This window comes from Phodopus roborovskii, unplaced genomic scaffold (assembly GCF_943737965.1).
Source record: "Phodopus roborovskii unplaced genomic scaffold, PHOROB, whole genome shotgun sequence".
Taxonomy (NCBI): domain Eukaryota; kingdom Metazoa; phylum Chordata; class Mammalia; order Rodentia; family Cricetidae; genus Phodopus; species Phodopus roborovskii.
In genome coordinates this window covers 5,850,911-5,875,437 of record NW_026126578.1, presented here as the reverse complement: position 1 = coordinate 5,875,437, position 24,527 = coordinate 5,850,911, and the positions used below count along the sequence as shown (strand labels likewise).

General features: G+C 47.1%; 1 protein-coding gene across 1 annotated transcript; it reads right to left on the bottom strand.

Annotated features, from left to right (window-relative positions):
• Positions 1 to 2,429: 2,429 nt before the first annotated feature.
• Positions 2,430 to 24,181, bottom strand: Cpne9 (copine family member 9). Its single transcript, XM_051203713.1, has 20 exons — positions 23,902 to 24,181; positions 23,345 to 23,385; positions 23,190 to 23,236; positions 22,984 to 23,087; positions 22,476 to 22,512; positions 21,984 to 22,060; positions 17,188 to 17,251; positions 16,971 to 17,074; positions 16,734 to 16,838; positions 15,169 to 15,210; positions 14,799 to 14,874; positions 14,662 to 14,715; positions 14,163 to 14,224; positions 13,828 to 13,874; positions 12,770 to 12,951; positions 12,378 to 12,505; positions 6,701 to 6,803; positions 5,681 to 5,738; positions 5,276 to 5,349; positions 2,430 to 2,672 (listed from the first exon to the last, which is right to left on the bottom strand). Exons 1-20 carry the CDS (start codon positions 24,177 to 24,179, stop codon positions 2,487 to 2,489), a joined length of 1,869 nt encoding a protein of 622 aa, XP_051059670.1. The 5' UTR covers positions 24,180 to 24,181; the 3' UTR covers positions 2,430 to 2,486.
• Between the last annotated feature and the right edge of the window lie 346 nt (positions 24,182 to 24,527).

Here is a 24,527-nt window from a genome sequence, read left to right as displayed (position 1 = left end):
TAGGAAGGACCCTACAAAGCTGCTGGGAGAGGGCGGGACTTAGGGAAGCAAGGGGCGGGGCTGTAGACGTAATGTGGGACGGAAAAGCGACGGGGCGGAGGGAAGGCGGGGCTCAACGAGGGAACTGAGCTTGGGGAGGTTCCCAGTACATTACGGTAAAGCGGAGGGATTTAGATTGGCAGCGCTAGACAACTTGGTAACGGGTTGCTGATTGGAAGACCGTGTCAAAACATACAGCCCATTGACTATGACTGACACTTTCAGTATGAACGTGAGAAAGTTGCTGAATTCTTTGGGTTCCTTATTTGTAAACCCAGAGCTCGAAAATTCTGTCAGTTCGTAAGGGTTTCAGATAACTTGTACGTCAGGGTCATCATTGTTAAGCAGTGTTTGCAGTTTCGTCATTGAAGAGTATGAAAAAGTCTTTCAAGGTGTTAGACTTCCTGAAAACTAGTGCTATCTTCATGTAGACTTGGTATTCAGCACCCTAAAACTCACATCTTCATACATCATGCCCTTCCATCAACAAATGCCAATAAAACCGGCACTCCAGGAACTTGTTTCTTGTTTAAATCATGGGGTCTGGAGTAAAACCGGGATTTCTCTTAAAGAAATGGCTTAGTATATAGCTGAGTCTCATTTCCTTGCTGTCAAGTGGTAATGTATAGTATCTTTGCCCCGGGGTTATGTTAAGACTTAAAACAGATGAGATCTGCAAATCGTCTAACACAGACTAATGTAAAAGACTCATTCGCAAAGAAAATACTAGCTATTATACTCATCTAGAAAATTCAAAATCAGCTAGTAATCCCAGTATTCAAGAGGACTGTGGTCGGATTCCCTGGGCTGCCTATCAGTTCCAGATGAGGCTGAGCTGCACAGCAAGACTCTATTTAAACAACCAGAATAAATGAATAATAGAGTTACATAGATACCCCTAGACACCCCCCCCCATGTAACTAAGGGCTTTCCACACACAAGGCCAGGGATCAATCACTGGTCTCTGTCTTTTTTTAAGCTAAGGTTTCTTTGTGTAGAGTAGGCTGGCCTCAGTGTAAGCATTTTGGTGGCTTGGATGGGATGGGGATGGATTCTTGGCACTTGGGAATCACAGAATACTAAATATTACAGCTCACTGGGAGCCAAGGAATACCACAGGTCACAGTAAGCGTAGCAACTTACAGCCCTGCTGTAGGGAAAGGCTTCTCTGGTGTATCAGCTCTGCTTGAGCAGGGGAGGATTTCCCAGGCAAAGTTGTTACAGTTCAGCTCCAGTTCCCTGGAGAGTGGAGTGTAACAACTTCACTTTGCCAGCTCTGCTCAGGGTCGACTCTGCATCTCTGCTCCGGCAAAAGGTGGTCTCTCCCAAACCTCATTCAGTGGATTTATTGGGAGGGAAGAATCCAAGAGAATGGTTGCCTTCTGCCAGGGTGGCAGAGGACAGCTGGGTAGTCATAACAGTCACAAGCTCAATAGACACAGGGTTTATATAGGAGTTCTTAGCGGGCAGAGTTTTTCCAGGGTGAGGGATTGGTCAGATTTCAATCCCTGAGCTCAGAATTGCTAGATCTCTGCTCAGGAGTTGGTTGGTTTTCTGCACAGGTTTAGGGTCAGATTTGGCTCTGGTTTCAGGGCCAAAGTGTGTTTCTTTCACTGGTCCTGTTTAGCATTTTAGCTCTAATTTAGGACCAGGGTGTATTTCTGTCACTGGCTCTGATTCCAGGGACAAAGTGTGTTTCTTTGGCACTGGTTTCAGGGTCTGGGTGCATCTCTTTGGTTCTTGTTGCAGGGCTAAAGTGTGTTTCTTTGGCTCTGCTCAGGGTGTGCTTCTTTAATTGGTCCTTTCCCCTTACCCTCAGACTTAGAGATCTGCTTGCCTCAGCCTCCTGAGTGCTGGGACTAAAGATGTACACCACCACTTTTTCTTAAAATTTATTTTTGTTGTTGTTAAAGACAAGGTCTGAATAAACTGCCTACACTGGCCTTGGACTTGTGATTTCAGGCTTGTTACCACTAGGACTGCACAGTTGTCTTAAGGCCAGCTATTTTGGGGGCAAGGAACCCCTTTAAGAAACTGATGAATGCTATGGGTCTCTCCTGAGGAAAAAATATACAAGGACACACACACACACACACATTTTTTTTTTAACTATTTGAAATTTTATATAGAAGTGACTGGATCAGTGTGTTAGGATGGATGCTAACCTAGCTGAAGCTATCCTCCCTTTAGGTGAGGTCCAGGCTCTGGGTACCCTAGAGCTCTCTCTCCAACACCAATGAGACAGAGATAGAGTAAGATCTGATTTGTTATTGGCATGAGGCAGGTAGGTGGTGGTCATGCCAGGCCTTTCTGTAGTCAGGGGGGCAAAAAGCTTGTCAGCCAGCATGAATCAACTGAGATGGCTCTTCTGATGAGGTCCAGAACGCCTTTAGCTTCCAGTGGGTGGGCAGGTAAGCAGACCGCTAAGCACTGGATATGTGGAGTCCTCAGGGCTGTTCTGGGGCTGAGGTTGTGCTGGGGTTGGCAGGAGGTGGAGGCCGAGGCTGGATGTCTCTGGTCCGCATGTAGGACAACAGTTGCTCAGGGATCTCAGCTAGCACATCCTTGGCCAGTCGTGCCATGCTCAGCACCTGGTTCCCCGATCGGTCAACATAATCTCGGAATGGGACAAACTGGGACAGACAAGGAAGGACCTGTGGGCTCTGGCCAAGGCAGAGGTCAGCACTCAGGTTTCGCCTTTGATCCCTAACATCCTCTTCCAAGCACCACTCTTCTCCCTTGACATCCAACTGTTTTCTACATCTGTTTTCCTCATCCACTCCCTACCTTGGACCCCACTTTCTGTTCACCCTCAACTAATTTTAATTTGGCTTCACCCAGCACTGCTAATGCCATCAATAGCCTTATAATACTAAATCAGTGCAGTGGGTAGTAATTTTCATCTTCATCTTTGAGTCTCTTTAGCTTCATTACACTTGAATGCCATCTTTCTGGATACACCCCCACTTCTTCGTGTGGGGTGCTGGGGATTGAACCCAGGATCTTGTTTAGCAAAGGTCTCTACCATTGAACCACATCTTCAGCCCAAATCCCACTCCTGACACGACATTCCTTTCTTCTATTTTCTGGAAGCTGTAGTCTATCTCAACTCCCAGGTCTTCCTGTGCTGTGAACCCATTCATTCCCCTCCAGGATTTCTCTATGTAGCCCTGGCTATCATAAAGTAGTCCTAGCTACTCATTATGTAAACCAGGCTGGCCTTCAGAGAGATCTACCTGCCTTAGCCTCGAGAGTGCTGGGAAGGAGTGAGTGGGAAAGTGGGAGAGAGAATAAGTTGTTGGGATTGAAAGGGGAGGAGCAGTTTGTTTGGGAAAGGATGTTAATTAAAGGGGGGAGATGTGAAAAGGAGGAAGAAAAAGTACCCCCTGGAGCCCCATATTTACCTCTATCCTTGGTTTCTTATTTTGTTGTTTTGTTTCAAGATGGGATCTTACTGTGTATAACCCTCCTGCCTCAGACTCCTAACTAGCTAGGGCTGTAGCCACTGCCTAACTCTGACCCAGAACCACATATTTAGTTGCTAATACTACTTCTTTATTTGGTTATCACAGATACTCCAAGCCCAGTGTTACTAGATGAATATCAGATTTTCTTGCTCTACCTTTCCCCAACCTAGCCAGTGGGGCATCTCTCACTAGGAAACTATGACTCATTCTTGAAGTTGCCACTCAATTCCTTACCACTGTCTTAACAAGTCATCAAGTCTTATAACATGTTAAGTATCTTGTTTTGTTATTTTTTTTTTTTTTTGAGATAGCCTAGGCTGGCCTAGAACTCTCAGTCCTCCTGCCTTAGACTCTGAATACAGGTTGTGTGTGTGTGTGTGTGTGTGTGTGTGTGTGTGTGTGTGTGTGTGTGTGTGCGTGCACACACCCCCCTCTATGAACAGCTCTTAAACAATTTTTCTTTTTTTTTTTTCAGACAGGGTCTCATATAGGTCCCACACTGGCCTTGAACTCACTGTATAGCAAAATGGCCTTGAACTTTGAAAAATGATTTATTACTGTCATTATTATTGTGTGTATTCAATATGCATGTGTGAATACAGTCATGAGTGTGCACACTGCACATGTGGAGGGCAGAGGACAACTTTTAGAGTGGGTTCTCTCCTAACATGGGATCTCAGGAATCTAACTCACATCATCAGGCTTGCTCAGCAGGTACTTTTAATCCCCACCTCACTGGCCTGACCTTGAACTTCTTATCCTCCTGCCTCCACCCCGAATGCTGGAATTGCAGGCACATACTTGGTTTATGCAGTGCTGGAGATCAAACCCAAACCTCATGCTCAGTAGACAAGTACTCTATCAACTGCCTCCCAGCCTTTAAACATTGTTTGAATTGGCTACTTCTGACCATGACCACTGTTGTGTCTCCATGCATCCCCAGTCATCCTTGCTGCTTGCTAATGGATTCTTGACTTTTCCCTGGCCCTGCCACAGCACACCACAGGGCAGCAGCCAGAGAAATTCTTTTATAATGTAGTTTGAGCTGAGCATGGTGGCATACATCTATAATCTTAGCACTTAGGAGGCTGAAGCAGCAGGATTACCATGAATTCTAGGCTAACCAGGGCTACATGGAAAGTTCCATAGTGAGGTTCTGTTAAGAAATGAATAAATACTACACAGATGGAGACATAATTAAGAATGCATTCAGACCACAAACCTCAGATATTCACCATGTCGGACAATCCTGCCAGTCTGGTCTGAGCCTCTTGCAGGTCTTACATGCTCTTTGTCTGTGAAGCTGATACCTTCCCTGGGTTTCAACTCAGTGTCAACATCACAGCCTAACAGAAGCCTTCCCTGACAACTGTGGGCTTGTTGGGCTATCTGTGTAATACTGGTCATCTCCGCTAGAGGGCAAGAACTTGGCCCTTCTATACTGAACAACCTTCAGAATAGCTGCAACCTGCTTTATCTACCCAAAAGAACTGTTCAGAACCTGGTATAGTGTTGCAGTACTGTAAATCCAGCACTCTGGAGGCTGAGGAAGGAGGATCAGGAGCTCCAATCCAGCCTGTGCTACCTAACAATATCTTGTCTCACAAGTAAAACAACAACAACCAAACAAAAAAGGAACTTGCTCCGTGAATAAGGTTTGAAAGAGTGAAGGGAAAAAGGTAGTAACTGGGAAGGAGTAAGGGGAGTGGATTCTAAAAACACCTTTCCTTCTCCTTGTTTCTCTTTGCTTTCATTACTCTCAGGGCTACCTGAACGATGTCCCGCTCTGCATATCGTCCCCTGGAGGATACGCGTACGTCATCACCGTCCAGTTCTTCCATTGCTGTAGAATAGACAGGCAGGCATCCTTGGATGGGTCTCTCCAACTCCAGTTCATTCTGCCCTTCCCCATTAGAGCCCTTCAGAGTCCTCATGAGGAGACCTGATGCTTGCATTCCACAGTAGTGTGGAACTGTTACTATCCTTACTATACCTTCCTTCCTGCATGTCCCATGGGAAGGCAGAGGAAAGTGTTACACCATCAGCCATGGCTATGGAGAGGAAATATGTTTGACTTCATCAAGGTGCCAATCTGTGAGAAGGACCTGAGTGCCTAGATCCCTCCTGCTCTCCAGTTCCTAGTCCTACCCATGGACATACATCATCCTACTTACCCTCAAACATGGCAGGTCCGACGCCGACAATGATGATAGACATGGGCAGTGAGGAGGCCTGTGGGGAGAGGAATGGCTGAGTAAGCGGCTGTAATGGCAGTGGCTAGGGTGTCTCTGTGTGTCATAGCTCTGTAAGCACAGACACTGCTACTTATCTTGTTTGTTTATTTGAGACAAAAGCCTCACTTTTTACCCCCAGGCTAACCTTTAACATTTCCAGTATTATTTAAAAAAAAGGTTTTCTTGCCAGACATGGTGACATTCACCTATAATCTTAACATTCATGGGACTGAGGCAGGGGGGTTGCCACCACAAGTTCCAGACCACCATGGGTTAAATAATGAATAAATAATGAATTCTAGGCCAGTCTGAACTACAGTGTGAGACCCCATCTTAAAACAAAACAAAGAAACATTAATGACAGCAAAACAGCCATATTAGGCATGGTATATCATGCTTATTTTCCAAGACTCAGGAGGCAGAGGCAGGAGAATCAAGGTGATTTCAAGGGCTGGTCCTTTGCTACTTCCAGACCGGCTAAAGCTACATAGTCAGACCTTGACTCAAAAACAAACCCCAAAACAAAATCCCCTGTAAATCCAACAAACCAACAAACAAAAGTAGCAAGACATGGTGGCTCATACTTATAATTCTAGTACTTGGGAAGCTGAGGCAGAAAGATTGCCACTATTCAGGCCAGTCTAGGCTACATAGATGCTGTCACAAGACAATAAAATTAAAAGCAAATAAAAAATAAAGGCACCCCCTCACCCCAACAAAGGGCAGGCATACTTCCTGCTGATTATAAAAGACAATTTCTTAAGCTCAGGTTTCCTTGGTGGGTTCATCTGGCATCATGCTGGGACCTAGAGAGTCAAAGGCAAGTGTTTGTACCCCAACCAATAGGCATCTCTGAAACTGGCAGGTGAAGTAGTTAGGATACACATGGAATAAACATTTCAGCCCCTTCACTGTATGGACAGTGACCCCTCCCTGTCAGGCCTTCCTCTTCAGACTCACACTGACAATGGCCTCTTTGGTCTGTGTCATGTCGGAGATGACGCCATCAGTGATAATGAGCAGAACGTAGTACTGGGAACCATCCGAGATCTTGGCTGCAGCCCTACATGAAAGACCAAGGTCTATATGCAGTGGCCAGCCAGAGAGTTTCAAATGGTGGTCATTTACCTTTCTGACCCTGCTTCTACAGCCACCATCATATGAATAGTGGGCAAGACCCAGGGCTTCTGGATCCCACACTCTTTGGCAGACCTGACTGCTGCCCTTGCCTGCCATCTGTCCATTCTGTATATAATTTTAAGACAGAGACTCACTCTTGTAGCTGAAGCAGACACTGATCCTCCTGCCTGCTTCCATCCCTCAGGTGCTGGGTCACAGTAGTGGCCCACCACATGGATCAGCACCCCTTTCTTATCATCATCAGTGCTTGAACCCAGGACTTTTCATTCTGAAAAGGACTGCAGGTTATCTCCCATCTACCCACTTACTTTACCTGGCCTCCCATCTCAGTCTTATGTCCCAGGTGGACTGGATCGATCTGTGCTGCCCAATGCATTGGCCCTAGCCACATGTGACTATGAAGATTTAAATCAACTAAGTTAAACTAAACGTAACATTCCATTCTTCAGTCATTCTCGTTACCTTTAAGGGCTCCCTGTCCATATGTGGCTGGTGAAAACCATATTAGCAAGCATAGGTGTAGGCCATTTCTGTCACTGTAGGACATTTTCTTAGACAGTGCTGCTAGCTTACCCTGGTCTCAGAAGATTGAGAAAGGCATGGTGACAGTGCAAAGTTAGATGGTGTGCTGAGGTCCAGAGTGGGTGTGAGTCAGGCAGCCCCTGTGCATCCTGCATTCTGGCCTGTTCTCATCAGAGGTCTGGCCTAGTGCTATCTTTTAACACTTGTTCATTTCACAGATAGCCACTGTAAACTGCTTTGTGTGGCCACAGAGCTTGGTGCTGAGCATACACCCAGGAAGGGTTGCTGGATATGTATGTATGTATGGATGCATTTATGGATGGATGGATTGCTGTTTGAGGCAAGGTCTCACCATGTAGTCCCAGCTGGCCTAAAACTCTTATTTGTAGACCAGACTGTCTTTGAACTCACAAAGATCCACCTGCCTCTAAAGGCTCAGACCCACCCACCTTGCTATGTACTTAATAAACTCTCTCAAGTTTCAAATCAAAAGCCTGGCTACCATAGATCATTCTTAGGACTCCACAGAACAGTAACACTGTCTGGCTTAGAACAACCGAATGGCCCAGGCTGGTTCCTAAATTCTCAGCAATCCTACTGCCTTGGCCTCTTGGTTACTGGGATTACAAGTGTACACTACCTCACACCTACCTCACCCAGTTTATCCTTTTTTCTTTCTTTCTTTCTTTCTTTTTTTTTTTTTCTTCAAGACAGGGTTTCCTCTCTATAGCTTTGGCTGTCCTGGAACTCATTTGTAGAGCAAGGTGGCCTCAAACTCACAGAGGTCTGTCTGCCTTTGCCTCTTGAGTTCTGGGATTAAAGGTGTGCACCCCACCACCACCACCCAGATTATCCTATTTTTAAAACAAGGAAACTAAAGTTCAGAAACATTAAGAAGCAGTCCCCGGGGGCAAAGGAGCTGGTGTCTGCCTGCCTGCCCTTATCTGTCCTGGCCCTGCTCCTGTGCCCTGCTCCATGTGCCTCACCACCCAGCATCTCCCAAACTGTCACTCACCGGCTCTGGGCTTTCACATGCTGTGCATCAGCACTGCTGGGCTTGCCAGCCCCTCTCCTGATGAAGGCCAACTCACCCTGTAGACCCAGCTGAGCAGCCCTTCTGCTGTAACCCGTACTCCTAACCTCTAGGATGCAGCCCCATCCATTAAGAAGGGTATTCTGCTTTTCCAAGAGGTCCCTTGTACCCTGAGGATACCGAGGGGGGAACCCAAGGATGAATTGTCCTGTGTGTGTATGAAGCCAGGGGATTAAGTGCACTCAGCTCCTTTTTCAAAAACATAATTAGAGCAAACACAGACACAATGGGAGAAGAAGAGAAAGTTTGCGTGTGTTTGTAAGATGAAACACCAGACTTCAAAGCCCCTCCCGGTCTGAGTGCTTTCAGCGGTACCCTCCATCTCCCCCCAACACCCCTAGGGAATGCAATGTCTTACTTTTGCCACCAGGCAACTCGCTAGAAATTTCTGGGGAGCTTTGGCCTACAGAAGTGATGATTTATTTATATTTCTGTCTCCTGCACCAAGGCAGGAGCTCCCGAGGGCAAGGACTAAATCCGATTCATCTGTGAGTCCCCAGTGCCCCAGCAGAGAACTGAGCACACAGCGGCTGCCCTTTGAATAGTGGTAATGATAATAATAGGAACAGTAATAACTACTGTTACAGCACTTACCAAGGGCTAGCACTCTTGTGAGTGCTTAACGTATGCTAAGGAGTCCTCATAACATCCCTGCAATGTAAATATTCTTAGCATTCTCATTCTCGTTTTTACAGAGTGGTAAGGGAATTGGTTAAAGCCACAAAGCCAGTGTATGACTCTGTATGACAAATGTACTGGGCTAATAGCTCAATTGGTAGCTTGCCTAGCACACACTGGGCTGGGAGTTTGATCCCCAGAACCACATAAATTGAGTATAGTGGGGCACAACTATAATCCCAACACTGGGAAGGTCGGGAAGCAGAGGCAGGGGGATCAGAAGGTCTATGTTATCCTTGACTACATCACATTGAAGGCCAGTCTGGGATACATGAGACCCTGTCTCAGAGAGAGAGAGAGAGAGGGAGGGAGGGAGGGAGACAGAGAGGGAGAGACAGGAAGAAAAAGAGAGGGAGAGAGAGGGAGGGAGAGGGATGGAGAGAGAGAGGAGAAAGAGAACCCTGATGTATTAACTCTACTTCAGAATCTACATTTTTGATAGAATTACCCTTAAATGTTTACTAAATAAATCACTGACCAAATCAGTGTAGTTGCCCAAGATAACGTCTAAGAAGTCTGTTTCGTAACAATAACAAAAATTATCAGACTCCAAAATTAGTGATAAAAATTGATTGTGAAAATATTATATGTGATCTGGTTGTAACACATTCTGTCTTTTATTTCTCCTTTTTTTGTTTAAGAGGTTTTACTATGTAGTCCTAGCTAGCCCGGAATTCACTACGTAGATCAGATTGACTTCAAACTCGGAGATCTTCCTGCCTCTGCCTCCCAAGTGCTGGGATTAAAGGTGTGCACCACTATACCTTGCTTTTATTTAAAACGTTAATTTCCCTGTCCTTAAGATTTTCTATGGGAATATTGTTAGTTTTACAATTAAAGTAACTAATATCTTCATTATGTATCAGAAAGTAAACCAATCTTCTACAGGAAATGGGAAGTTTATGGACCTAAAAAATCTCTCAGAAAACCTTTCCTATGTATTTTTATTATTGTTTTGTTTTTGTTTTTGAGGTGGCGTCACCTGTAGCCCAGGTCATCCTTGAACTCATTTTGTAGCTTTGGAAGAACTGGAGCTTCTAGTTCTCCAGACTCTACTTCCCAAATGCTAGGATTACAGACATGTACCACCACACCTGCTTTATGGCGTGCTGAGGACTGAACCCAGGGCCTCATGCAAGCTAGGTAAGCCCTCTACAAACTAAGTACACCCACATCTTTCATTTAATGTCTTTACTACCATTCTTTGACTTTCAAGCTTCCTGAGACACTTTGTCTCTTTAAAGATTTATTTATTTTATTTATACGAGTGCTCTGTGTGCATGTATGCCTTTATGACAGAAGAGGGCATCAGATCTCATTATAGATGGTTGTGAGCGTGGTTGCTGGGAATTAAACTCAGCACCTTTGTAAGAGTAGCCAGTGATCTTAACTGCTGAGCCATCTCTCCAGCCCCCGTATCTAGATCTTTTATTCATCATGCAATGGTTAATTTGTTTTGTTTTTGAGACAGGATGGCCTTGAATTTGAGACCATGTTGCCTCAGCTCACAAGTATGGGAACTATAAGTGTGTGCCACCATTTCTGCCTTTACTTTTTGTTTGTTTTTCGAGACAGGGTTTCTCTGTATAACAGTCCTGGCTGTCCTAGAACCTGTTTTACAGATCAGGCTGGCCTTGAATTCACAGAGATCTGCCTGCTTCTGGCTTCTGCCTCCCGAGTGCTGGAATTATAGGTGTGTAACACCACCAGCTGTCGAATCTGAGTTTTCATTGCTTGTGTTTATTCTGAAATTTTAAACCTAGCACGTATTTTGTACTCTGTAGGTCAGATACGCTATTACCTCTTACATATAGCTAATTTTGGAGAGATGGCTCAGTAGTGGTTAAGAGCACTGGTTGCTCTCGCAGAGGTCCTGAGTTCAATTCCCAACAACCACATGGTGGCTCACAACCATCTGTAATGAGATCTTGTGCCCTCCTCTGGCCTGCAGGCATACACACAGGCAGAGCACTGTATACATAATAAATAAATAAATAAATAAATAAATAAATAAATAAGTTGTTTTAAAAAAATATTTTTTTTGCTACCTAACCTGGCAGCACTTGGAAGGCTGAAGTAGGTGATCACTTGGATATGGTGCTAGAGATCAGCCTTGGCTACATAGTGAGACCTTGTCTCAAACATAGACAAAAAGAAGGAAGATATCCAGGCGGTGGTGGCACATGCCTTTAATCCTAGCATTCAGAAGGCAGAGGCAGGTGGATCTGAGGCCAGCCTGGTCTATATAGTGAGTTTCAGGACAACCAGGAATCCTGTCTCAAAACAAAACAAAACAAAAACAAACTCAAAAAACAAAAAACAAACAAAAAGAGTCTGTGGTGTTTTGACTAGGACTGGCCCCCCTAGGCTCATATATTTGAATGTTTAGTCATCAGGGAGTAGCTCTATTTGAGAAGGATTTGAAGGATTAAAGGGTGTGGCCTTGTCAGAGGAAGCACGTTACTGGGGGTGGGCTTAGAGGCTTCAGAAGCCCATACCAGGGCAAGCATGTTTCTGTGTGTCTATGGATTGGGATGTAGAAGTCTCAGATACTTCTCCAGTACTATGTCCACCTGTGTGCTGCCATGATAAAAATGGACAGCCTCTAAAACTGTAAGCAAGTCCCCAGTTAAATGCTGTCTTTTTTAAAAGAACTTCCTTGGTAATGGTGTCTCTTCACAGCAGTGGAACAATGACTAAGACAGAGGCTAAGCCAGATGGCTTGGTAGTGTCACACCTGTAATCTCAAGCGTTTAGGAGGTAGAGGCAGGAAGATCGGGAATTCAAGGGCAGCCTTGCCAACATAGCAAGTTCCAGGACAGCCTGGCCTATGTGTGACCCTTTTTCAGAAATGAAAAGAAAAAGAAAACAAGCTGTTTAAGGTCACCTGGTTAGTGCCAGGCACACACCCATGTCTAGTGCAAAGCTGGTGCCATCATCGTTGTCCCATGTATTCTTCTCTCTCTTAGGCAAAGTCAAGGCCATCAAGGCCATCTTGTGGCCTGGGATGTGGTTCCCAGGCAGCAGCTGAAAGTGTTTCTTGACACTCTTTGTAAGAACAGGCAGAGTACTGTCTTGGTACCTGATCCTGGATCACTATACCCTGAACACTTCCCATTCCTCCTAAAACCCAAGTTTATTCAGAGTGGGTCTGCTTGTGTCTGAGTCCAGTCATTTCCCCCCTCACTGCCACCAGTCCCCTACCTGGCCACCTGGTTGATGACAGGAGCAAAGTATGTGGGGCCATAGAGCTGCACTGTGCGCAGACTCTGGAAGTAACTCTCCAGCACGCCTTCAATGCCTGCACAGTTGGGGTCCTCATCATTGTTGTTCTGCCAAAAAAAAAAAAAAAAAAAAAAAGAAAGAAAAAAAAGGAGGTTCAGCCAAGCTAAGGCCACACAGAGGACACGCAGGCGTCATGCTCTGATCCCAGCTCACTCCCACCCCTGGACCTTTCATGCTCTTCTCCACACTGCCCACCTTCCTGCCCTGTCACTGTCTCACAGCGCCTCCTTGGCTGTGCCTTTCACAAAACGTTAACAGAAGTGATCCATCAACTGAGGGGCACCGAGTGTAGGCTCTGGCCCATACTGTACCAGGGGGAACTGGTGAGAGATCCGCCCCTCTGGGGGCAGCTTGGCCCCAAAGCCATAGGCTGGGAAGAGCTTGTCACTGTCGTAGTCCTGAATGATCTCTCCCACTGCCTTGAGGGCCATGGCATAGGCGCTGAGCTGGTAGGGACTCATGTAGTGCAGCGAGGTAGGCTGCAGGGGATTCCCTGTAGAGATACAGGAGCTTAAACCTCACAGTCACCTGCTCATCCTTGTATGCATCCACCCACCAATCCATTTCTCTACCCCTACCCATGGGCTCCCTCATTCTATGTGTGACTCCATCATCCATCTGTTCAAACACCCCCTTCTTGAAACTCTCACTTGCTTCTGAGTGTCTTATACACTGCATTTCATGGTCACCTGTCTACCCACACATCCTCCATTGCATCTGCCAGGTGGCAAATTCAGTTTTCAACCCATTTATTCATTTCTATCCATCTACTTTTGTATCGTCTTGTCTATCAGCCAGCCTCCTGGGTACCTGTCATTTCTCTTCCTTTCCAACTTTATAATATTCCATCTAGTCAGCCATCCCTGTCCATTCCATTCTTTTTTTCATATGGATCCATTCCCCTGCCTGATTCTTCTAGCTAATGTACCAACTTAAAACAGCTGTTTGCCTGTACAGTCATGCACATACTTACATGCCCCTTAGTGCACTCATTCACCAGTCCTCCCCATCATTTATTCATCTATTTGTCCATTGTTTAATTATTCACGATGTATTAATTTATCCTTGTAAGTACCCACCCACCAATCCATTTATCCTTTCCTGATAAGCACATTTTCTCCCACCCCATCCATTTGCTCACTGACCAACTGAGCAATCTTTAACCTTATCTGACTAGATACCCATCATAGTCCCCCATTGCACCCAGTACTTTCCCTTCATCACTCCTGTACAAGTGCCATCCTGGCTTGAGTTTACATAAAGATAGACTTCTTGGGTAGTTAAAGTCTTATCCCAGGTAGGAATTTAGGCCAATCTTTAAAGAATCCCTTAGACTCTGCCCATCCCCACGACCTCACCCATGTCTCACCATTGGAAGCAGTGAAGTCAATAGCTACTGTGAAGTTCAACTGTGTCCTAGTGGAGAAGTAGATGGGCTGATTAGTGAGGGACCAATACCTATGACATCAGTGTTTCCCAAACACAGACTCACGTTAAACTGCAGACTGTCATCTAGGCCATCTGGGTGGAATGAACTAAGTACCAAGTACTGCAGCTGCTGCTGGTGCATGGATCACACTTTGGCAGCAGAATTAAATGGTTATTCTCATGATTAAGGTTTTGTATGTAGCTTAATGTAACATTCACTGGGCCCTGACCATTCCCAAGTGAGAAAGCTCACTGCTGGCTTGGCCCATGACTCACCCTCCCTTGATGTAATCCACAAAAGTGAACTCTGAGTCCACAGAGAAGGAAAGGAGCGTCACCTGCGGACACAAGAGCGGCTCTGCCACTTTTGCAAGCACAGCTGAGGTGGCAGAAGGGGGAACCTAGTAGAGCTTTGGAGAGAAGTGCATGATGGGACATGCATGCTTCCACTCCTGCTCACTTTCTCCCACCCCACCCAGACTCTGAAAGAATAAGGGAGAAGCTGTCAGGTGCATCCTGGGATTTCCAAAAGCATTTCAAATTTGGAAATGCAACTTAGGGTATTTTTTTTTTAATTCTGCAAAAGTGTAACAACAGGAAATTTTCCTGGATGAGAAAGAACAGGAGCAAAGAAAAAGTTCAATGGTATGACCTTGTCCTCAACATTACTGTCCTAGGTAACCTGTGCCCACCGCCTCATCCTACCCCCATCATCTGTCTTGCATGTCACCACTCATAGAAGATTTGGGGAGGAAAGAGTCTAGGGAATACTTACAGTCCCTGAGTTGGTATATTTCTTTTTCTTACATTTCTTCCGAGGGTTAAGTACCTAAGTAGAGGATGGTCACATTGACAATTATACCCAGCTGCCTAGGACGGAGCACCTGCAAAACATCAGGACCATGCCCTCACCTCATACACTGTAAACTGATTCTGGGCCTTGCTCAGCTCCCGGTAGCTGGTCGTGAACTCGCCGATGAAGTCATGGCTGCAATGAGGCCATGGGTGGGTAAGCAGCAGCTGCTGGTATCGAGCCAGAGCAGAATCCTAGAGCTTTTATTGCCTAAGCTCCTAATTTGGGCTACAGGGCAATAGGGTTGGGGCCAGATGGGGAAGAAAAAGATGGAAGACAGTGTACTAGAGAACTATCTAGCAAATCGGCTGTGTCTGTCTTCAGCCTTCTGGCTCCCAGAGCTGCTTTGAGGTTCCTAGTGAATGTACCACACGGTCTAGGAACTGCTCCAGTGAACACAGGAGAAAGCACATCAACTCATTCATCTACCTTCCATCTCGGTCCCAGTCATATACGTCGATCTTCACTGTTCTGAAACACACATGATAAATCCAGACATGGACTATGTGTACATGCCAAACCCTAGGGACACCCCAGCCACCTACCCATATTCTAGTCATCCCCCATCCATCTGTCTGTCCTTCTATCAGCTGCTCATTTTCAACCTTCCACCTTTTACTCAGCACACACACACACACACACACATACACACACACACACACACACACACACACACACACCTCACCACTCACCTTTGTTGCTATTATTGTTGTGGGAAACACACACACACACACACACACACACACACACACACACACACACACCATTTGAATCTCACTTTATTCCAGACAATGTTAGCACTTTCAGATTGTCTCATTTAATGTAACAGATATTCCCTATAAATACTGTTGTTCATGTTTTTGTATAAGAAAGTTACCATATACCCTCCCCCTACCCTTCACCCTGATTTAAGTAACTTGGCTAATAAGTGACTGAGCTGATATTTAAACCCAGATATCCTGTTTACAAAGACCTCAGCCTACCCTCCCTTTCTTTTTTCCTCTCCACCCCCCCATTTTTGGGAATGTTCTTCTTTCCTCCAACAGTCTTGATATATATATATATATCCTAGGCTGGTCTTAAACTCAAGATCTTTTGGCTTCAACCTCTTGAGTTCTGAGATTACAAACATGCATCACCACGCCTGAATCCAAAGACTTTGTCCCCTATCTCATATATCTGTTAAGTTCAGTCCATCAAACTATTGATGCAGCTATCTATTTACTCATATATATGCAATACAATTACCTATTAAGATATCTCTTTATTCACCCATCAAACTATACAGCCCACCATTTACCAACTCTGATACATACAAGCACAAATCTGTCTATTCATCTACTTAATTAAATATCCAACCATATTAACTGCTGTTATACATTTGCATAACCATCTATTCAGGTGCCCTTCAGGCCTTCCACCCACCAATCTTTGTCCCACCCACTCAGTAGTTCCTTTGGGTCAGCCACCTATTTTACACACATCCATCAACTGATTCATCCATTAATCACCTATTCATCCATTTAGGATTCATCTGTCTGGCCATCAATCCACTTGTCATTCTACCTGTCCTTTTCTATTCTACTTGATTTTTCATTCTGTATCTGTCTCTCTCCAGTCACTCATTAACTCTTACATACTCACATACTCACCTATCACATCTCCATTTATTAATTATCCATCTGCTGATATACCTACCAGTCTAATATTCTATTCATTTCTATGCTTTCATCAGTTCCTTCTCTACACACCCACCACCCCTTTATACACCCATTCACATACACATCCAGCCATTCAGTTTCCCCATAGTATCCAACCATTCCCAGTTCATCTGCCCATCTGACTATGTATTCTTATGTCTGTGCACTCATTTGTTCACCTGCTGTTTCATCTACTATTCCTCATTCTGGGGCCCAGGAACCTCATTCTTTTTTTCAGAGAGAGCCTCACTCATGTCCTGGCTCCCTGAAAGAGCAACTGATGTTGAACCAGACCTGTCATAGTCTCCATTGCACAGTGCCCGCACAGGGATGCTGAAAGGCTGCCAAACTGGGTTCAGAGTGTTTTTCACAACCTCTGTCTTGTGGCAGATGGTGAACCTGGAGGGAGGCAGGAGACTGGAAAATGCCTTGAAGTGGCACTGAGACCACTACTTATAAAGATCCCCAAGATTCTCCACTCATTAAGCATGGGCCACATTCCTAGCCTCGGTGTTGTATGGGGCGACTCACGTGCCATCCTCATTGCTCCTGTAGAACACAAGGAAAGGGTCTGACTTTCCAAAGAAGTCCTTTTTGTCCAGCTTGTTTGCGCACAGCTGCATGGTGGCAATATCCTGTGGATCAAAAGAGTGGCTGTTGAGACAACTAGCCCAGAGCCTTCAGAGGGTCCAGTGAAGGAGGCTGGGAATGAAGGAGTTTGTGGTCTTAGCACGTGGCCTTTACTGACCCTGCAGTTGCTGAGCTCTTCGGCGGTCAGCAGTATGGTCCCACACTTCTTGCCTGGCACACCCCTGGAAGCAGAAAAGGCCCTTTAGAGAGGAGGGAGGGTGGACAGCAAAGTTGAGGTGCTCAGTCTGGGCTTCTGTGGGCCAGGGTATTCAGTTTTCCGTTTGCTGACAATCCCCGAAGTGTGGCCCACTTCTATACTGAGTGGTCCTGGTGGGAAAAGGCTGCTTTGACTTGGGTGGTGTCTAAAGTGTGGAAGGAAGGTGCAAACTAGCCTGGGGGAGGCGGTATCACACTAACAGCAGTGTGACAAAGGCATGCAGTACATACACTCAGGGTGGATTTGGATTTTATTGTTTTCAGATTGCTTGACCCTGGCAAGTTACTCCTCCTTTAGGGCATTATTTCTCTCTATGAAATGGGAATGGTAAGCAGGCGTGAAGAGATCTGAACGAGCGAGTGCTGGGAGGCAAGTGATTTGTAAGTCTTGTACATGTGAAAGGTGCATTCTTCAAACAGCCTTGCCTGCCTATGCCAGGCCAGGCACTGTGCTAGATTGGGAGGGGTCAACGGGTACTCTGCAGATCTGCCAGATTCTGCCTTCAGGGAGCTTCTAGGGCAGCAGCCTGCTAGACGCTACAGACAAGTGCAGTGTGATGGACGGTTTCTGAATGAGGAGAGGAATTTCTGTTTACACCAAGAGGCAAAATCTTGCTGTTCCTTTTGAAGATGGGAGGGAAGATTCAGAAGGCCAAAGAAGGGGGATCAAAACATTGAGGCTAGTCCAGGCTGCCCAAGTGAGTCTCTGTCTCAATAAACAAAACATAGCTGGGCATGGAGGCCATGCCTGTAATTCCAGCACATGTGAAGTTGAGGCAGGAGGATTGCTGTGAGCCTATTGCCAGCCTGGGATACACAGTGAGTTCCAGATTAGCACAGGCTACATAGCAAGGCCATGCCTCAAAGCAAAAGACCAAAATGCAAGCAGTAACAACGGCGCCTCCACCCCCCAAACAACAAAGGACTTAAACAAAAATGAAAAAGACAAAGGAAGCTTCATTCTCTCCTGGCCCCAGAAGGGACATTTCCCTGTGCTGGTAGGGTGTAGCCAGGAATCCCCATTCCTGATTTGCCTTGGGTCTCTAGGCATTAACCTTGTTGATAGAGGTCTGTGATCATGAGTCCCAAAGGGCCTCAAAGTGTACAGGGGAAGCTAGTCCAGGTGGCCCCAGGGCTGGCAAGATGGGTTAGCGGGTAAAGGGATGAAGGTACTTGCTACCCAGCCTGGAAACCTGAATTTGTTTCCCAGGACATACCTGGTAGAAGGAGGGAATCAACCCTCTGACTTCTACATGTGTGCCTGCCTCCTAAGAATAAAAAAGGGAAGTCCTGGCTCTGACTTGATGTGTGACTTTCCTCCTCTTTAAAGTGAGAGCTTAGCTGGGCAGTCCCCACCTATAACACCAGTGCTCAGGAGGATAGGCCATCCAGAGCTACATAAAAACCTCATCTCAGAGGCTGGAGAGATGACTCAACAGTTAAGAGCACTGGATGCTCTCCCAGAGGACCTGGGTTCAATTCTCAGCACCCACAGCTCACATGGTAGCTCATAACTGTCTATGACTCTAGTTCCAGGGGATCTCACACACTCACATCAATGCACCTGAAATAAAATGAAAAATAAACAAACTTGTCTCATTAAAATAAATAAAAAGGCCAGCCTAGTCTACGGGTTGCAGGAAGACAGCCAGGGCTACACATAGAAACCTTGTCTCAAACAACAACAACAAAACTAAAATAATAAGTAAATAAAAAGAACTGCTTTTTGTTTGTTTGTTTGTTTGTTTTTCCAGACAGAGTTTCTCTGTATTGCTTTGGAGCCTGTCCTGGAACTTGATCTGTAGACCAGGCTTGCCTTTGCCTCCCGAGTACTGGGGTTAAAGGCATGAACCACCAATGTCTGGCTCAAAGAACTGCTTTTTTTAGTTAGTTTGTTTTTAAAGACAGGGTTTCTCTGTGTAGCCTTGGAAATCCTGGGAACTGCTCTGTAGATCAGGCTGGCCTTGAACTCAGTGATCCACCTGACTCTGCCTCCTGAATGCTGGGATTAAAGGTGTATGCTACTGCTACCACCTCCCAGCTAGCCTTTTTAGTTCCTTCAAATCCTGACCCTACAAGCTTTAACAGGAGGGTGTCCACTGCGGATGGTGCCATTGCCAAGCACAGTGAACCATCCGGCTGCTGACCCCATTGCCTTACATTCTCTCCACGCTCTCCTTGCCATCTTCACCCAGGGTGAACTGCAGTCTCCTTTCCTGACTCCTTTTCAGTTCCACTCTCACTTTAATATACTAATTTGCAGAACAGCAGCCCTGTTCAAACCCAACTTGGTCTGACCCTTACTGCACACACAGTAGAGCACAGCCACACAATCTAGCAAACCAACCTGCATTTCAAATACTTGGCCACAAACCACAGGTCCCTACCACTGCCTGGTAACTCATAGCCCCTCATGCCCCCTCTCTCTCCAGTTCTGCTACACATAACAGTCACTCCTCTCTCCTCAAAGCATCAGAGCCTCCAACCATCCCCTCAGCCAGTGACCTGGTTTCCCACTTGCTGACAAAACCAAAGCAACCAGAAGAGATGGTCCACCCACCGCCACGCTACCCTGCCACCAGCATCTTCACCCACATGGCTGAGCCTTCCTACAGCTGCTATAAATGAACTGTCATGTGACTCTTTACCCCTCTGCTAGCTACTACCCGCTCTCGGTCTTGTCTGCACATGGACACCACACCAGCTATGTTCCCTCTTCTTTTTCCTTGAGATTCTTTATGGCTAAGGATTTCTTGGAACTCACCTCAAAGTCATGGCAGTCCTCGTGTTCTCAAGTGCTAGGATTATAAGCATGAGCTACCACACCTGCCTGGTTTCCCCTTCTGTGTATTCATTCCATCAGCATCTCAGTGTCTACTGGCTCAGTCACATCAATTATAAACCTACATATTGATACAAGGCTGCTACAATGAAACCCATTACTATGCTAATTTAAAAACATAATTTAAAAAATTATAAATCTCCTTTTTTGTGAAAGGTTCTCAAGATGTAGCCCAGGCTGACCTTGAACTCCAAAACCTATCTATTTCTGACCCTAGGTCTGCCACATACTTTTCTCCCTTTGCAGGAAAAACTTCTTGAAATTTCTCTGGCTGCTATTTCCTTTCCCACCCTCTCCTCCACCTCTCTAGCCTCAACCTCCTTTTGTCAGAGCCAGCAGTGATATGAAGGTCATTTCTAATTCTCATTTTATTTGAGCTGCAGCAGCAGTATTAGGTGTGATTGGTCCCCTCTCCTCTACTTCCTCCTCTTCCTTCCTTTTATGGTGTTGGGATCAAACCCAGGGCCAGATATATACTAAGGATACAGTCTACCATCCAGTACCTTTCTTTTAAAAAAATGACTTTTTCTTGCAATGTGAGCAATGTGAGGGTAGGGAATCTGATCTTAGAACTTAGAATCTAATAGAACACATGAATTCATGCTGAATCACTCCCTCCAAACTGGCTATATTTTCTCCCTGTCTCTGACAAGGTTTTACTCTGTAGCAGAGGCTGGCCTGCAGCTCATTATGTTACCTAGGCAGGTCTCCAACTTGTAGCAACCTGCCTGCCTCAGCACCCTGAGTGCTGGGATTACAAGGGTGGGTCACCATGCATGGCAATATGTTCACTTTAAAACAAAAAAACAAAACCAAATAATTTCAATTGGTGGCACAATTTCCTCTTTCCTGCTGTTCAAGCAGAATGAAGGTCCTGGCCTCTTTTCAGTTGCCTCTCTCCTTTCCCATCTGTATTTAATAGGTTTTGGATCTGTTGGCTTCCCCTTCAGAGTACATCCATAATCTGACTAGTTCCCCATCAATTGATACTTCCTCCCTGGATCACAATGACAGCTTTCTGATTGGCCAGCTTTCTGATTGCCATCTGCTTCTGTCTTTGTCCACACAAGGTTCATTCTTAACCCACTGGTCAGCATAGTCAGATCATGGCACTACTCATGCTCAGAACTATACATAGATTCCCATCACAGAGTGAAAGCCACAAGGCCCTGACTGGGAACTCTCTAATCTACTGCCTCCTGCCCTGTCCCTCTCTTGGCTCCCCCGTCACTGGCCAGTTTGCCATGATGTGGGTTGATTAGGATTGTTTCCTCTATGTTTGCAAGGCTCACTCTTCACCTTCAGGCACTGCTCCAGGGTTACTAGCCTTCCAGTTGACCAAATGATTGCACATGGTACCTCTCTCTCCCACCCGATTTTCTACATTCCTTCTCTTGGACTCCTCCCTCCATATATCATTTACTATTTCTACTGTCTGTTTTGCACTGATTTCCACCTCCTCTCTCCAACTAGCTTGGCTCACTCTTACGTTAGCCCATTAAACAATGGGTGGCAGAGGCATGTCCAGAGGCATCTAGGGTGCTCAACCAGGGCAAGGCACTGGGCTGTGGCTAATGCATCGTCTAGTGAGTGGGTATGGTGACAAGACCTGAGCATTTGATCTTATTTTCCAGGAAGCTTCCTGGTGGAGTGGGGCTTGGAAGAAAGCTTTAAAGATTCAATCAGACTTTGAGATTGATTTGAGTGAGACTGGACTTTCTATAGCAGTAAAGGGAGCTAGGCAAAGCTCTGTTGGGATAGTCTCTGCAGCCCCTACAAACATTGCTAGCAGTCTTGCTGGGAGGCAGAACTCAAAGAGACCCTCCCTCCCCTGAACCCCTTTCCATCCAGCTCACGTAAGAGGTCGCTCCACACGGCTGCCCTGGCCTCCAATCACTTCTCCTAGGGCCAGGAACGCTTGTCCCAGGAAATCCTGTGCCAAGATAAGGAGTCAGCTAGTCGAGGAGGGGCAATGAGCCCCAAGAGCCCCAAGCCCACCCAGTGATGCTGCTGCTCTTGACCAAGAGAACTTTGAAATGCAGGTAGCAGAAGACCATTGCTAGAGCCACAGCCCAACACGTGTTCTGCTTCTTGATGATTTCCCAACCAAGTCTTCCAGGTGCAGCCCACTGCATCCTCACCTTCTGCAGGTCCCAGGAAGCAGGCAGGGAAGGAAGAATGGCAGTGAATAAGGCTGGGGCAGAACAGGGGAGGAGCTAGAGTTGGGGATTGGTGGGAGGCCAGGACCTAAGAAGGTCTGGTGGACAGGTGAGGGAGGCAGTTCAGGGGAAGTCCTTTGACAGGTTAGCCTAAGTATCCAGGCAACCTGCCAGCTGCTGTTGGCTTACCGGTTTGGAGATGTTGGCTTTGGAGTCGACGTTGTACCTGGGAAGAGAGTGGGACCGGTGTGGGGTGGGGCTGGGTGGAAGAAAGTCTGGAAGATGTTAGGTTCAGTCTTGGTTTAAAATTCAGTTCAATCAAATTCAGTCTGGGTCGTTTGGGACATGTGTGTCAGGGTCGAGAGGGTCATGCCTGGGGTAAGCCAAGGTGGAAGCTTGGTGGAATGGAGTCGCATGGGAGGGGGCTGGAAGCCAAGGCGGAGCTAAATTAAATGACAGGGTTGTAGGCAGGGCCAGGCTTGGGGAGGAACGGGATGGATCCTGCTTAAGGCGGAGCCGACCTGGGCCTGGGGGCGGGGTTAAGACCAGAGTGAAGCCCTTTGGAAAGGGTCCTGGGCCAGGGGGAGGAGTCAGGTAGGGAAGGTGAGGCTAGGGGGCGGGGCCAGGCAGAATTCCCGGCTGCTCCAGGTTGGGGGAGGAGGGGCAGTAGACCAAGACAGGATTCTAGGAGCCTCACACATCGAAGCGGAGATTTTGCTTTTCTTCAAAGAAATAGTCGAGGACGAATTTGCGCACGAAGTCTGGGTTCAGTGTGTTATCAATCACCTCCGTTCGTCCGAACTGGGCGGGGGGGGGGGGAGACGGACGGAGGATGAGCGCGGGCAGCCGGGCTGGAGGTTCCCGGGAGCGGCCCTGAGCTGGGCTGGGGGCGCTGGGACTCACCTCCCGCCACTCCTGGCTGGCCCGGCTCTGCGTGTGAAGCACCACCACTGCGGGTGGGGGCAGGGGAGGGGAGCTCGTCAGGTCAGCCCGCACCCCTCACCGCCCCACCCGTTTCTACACCCTGGGTTCCTTTTCCAGGCCCTGGAGCCGCTTACTGGGGTCCGACTTGGAGAAGGTGTCCAGGTCTAGCAGATTCCTAGAGAAAAGCAACAAACAGATGGACAGAGGGCTAAATCATTCTGCAGCCCACCGCCTTGACATAGCCCTAAACTGGGCACCCGGAAGATACATGGGGTTCAAATCGTAGTCCCTCCCTACTACTATCCCCAGTGAGTATTGGGGTCCACACTGTCAGCATTCGGGACAGCACCAGAAATCTCTGCCAATTGGCTCCATATGTTCTCATATTGTCTCCAAGGGCCCAAGAAGGCGGCTCGCCCCAGAACTTTGGCCTCTTGTGGCCCAGCTCTTAGGAATCCATGCAGCCCACCTTTCGAGCCAGTAGGCTTGAGCCCGCTTTTATAGGGTGGGGCTGCCCAGAGAGACCCCCCCCTTCATCCTGCCAGTGACTCCCGCCTTCAGCCTTGGTTCTCTGTTACCCGCTTCTGGTGGTCCCCTCTGTGATCTGGCCCCCCTACCCACACCGAGCCCGCAGCTGCACGGGGCTGGGGCATTGCCAGTAGTTAAGCCCTCCCTAGCGCGGCCCGCTCACCGGCACGACACAGTAATTTCAATCTTGGTGGCCGGGACGCTGCGCTCCGAGGCTCCGCCGAGAGACATGGCTGGTCCAGGGGCCAAAGCCGAGGGGGGTAAGGGGTGGGGCTGCAAGACCCCGGCCGCCTGAGTTAGGGGCCACCCATGTGCCAAGGCAGCGGTGCTCTCCAGCCCTGTGTGCGCTCCGCAGCTCGCGCCCTGACAGTGGCCACTGGCAGCAGCAGCTCCAGATGGCAGCACAGCCCCGCCCGGCCCTGCGGGCGGCCCCCGCCCCATTGGAGCAGTCTGGAGCTAGCTGGTTGACAACCTCACCCAGACCCCAACTCTGACCTACAATTCCTTTGGAGCCACCGCTGACTGGCTGAAATCCTCAGCACTATCCATGGTTCTGAAACATTTGGGGTGGCAGGTGGGAGTTGGTGGCCTCCAAATCTGGGGGGCCCTCAACTTCTTTCCCTCTTTCCAGCCCACCTTCGTCTCTGGATATGAAGCTACATTTTCCCCTTAATACTTGTGTGACCTTGAACAAGTTACTCAAATAGTGGTTAAGGCTCTAATAGCTACTGTGGTATTTTAAATAGATTTAGTGACCTCTGGGTATTTACACCAATGGCCTGTTAAATC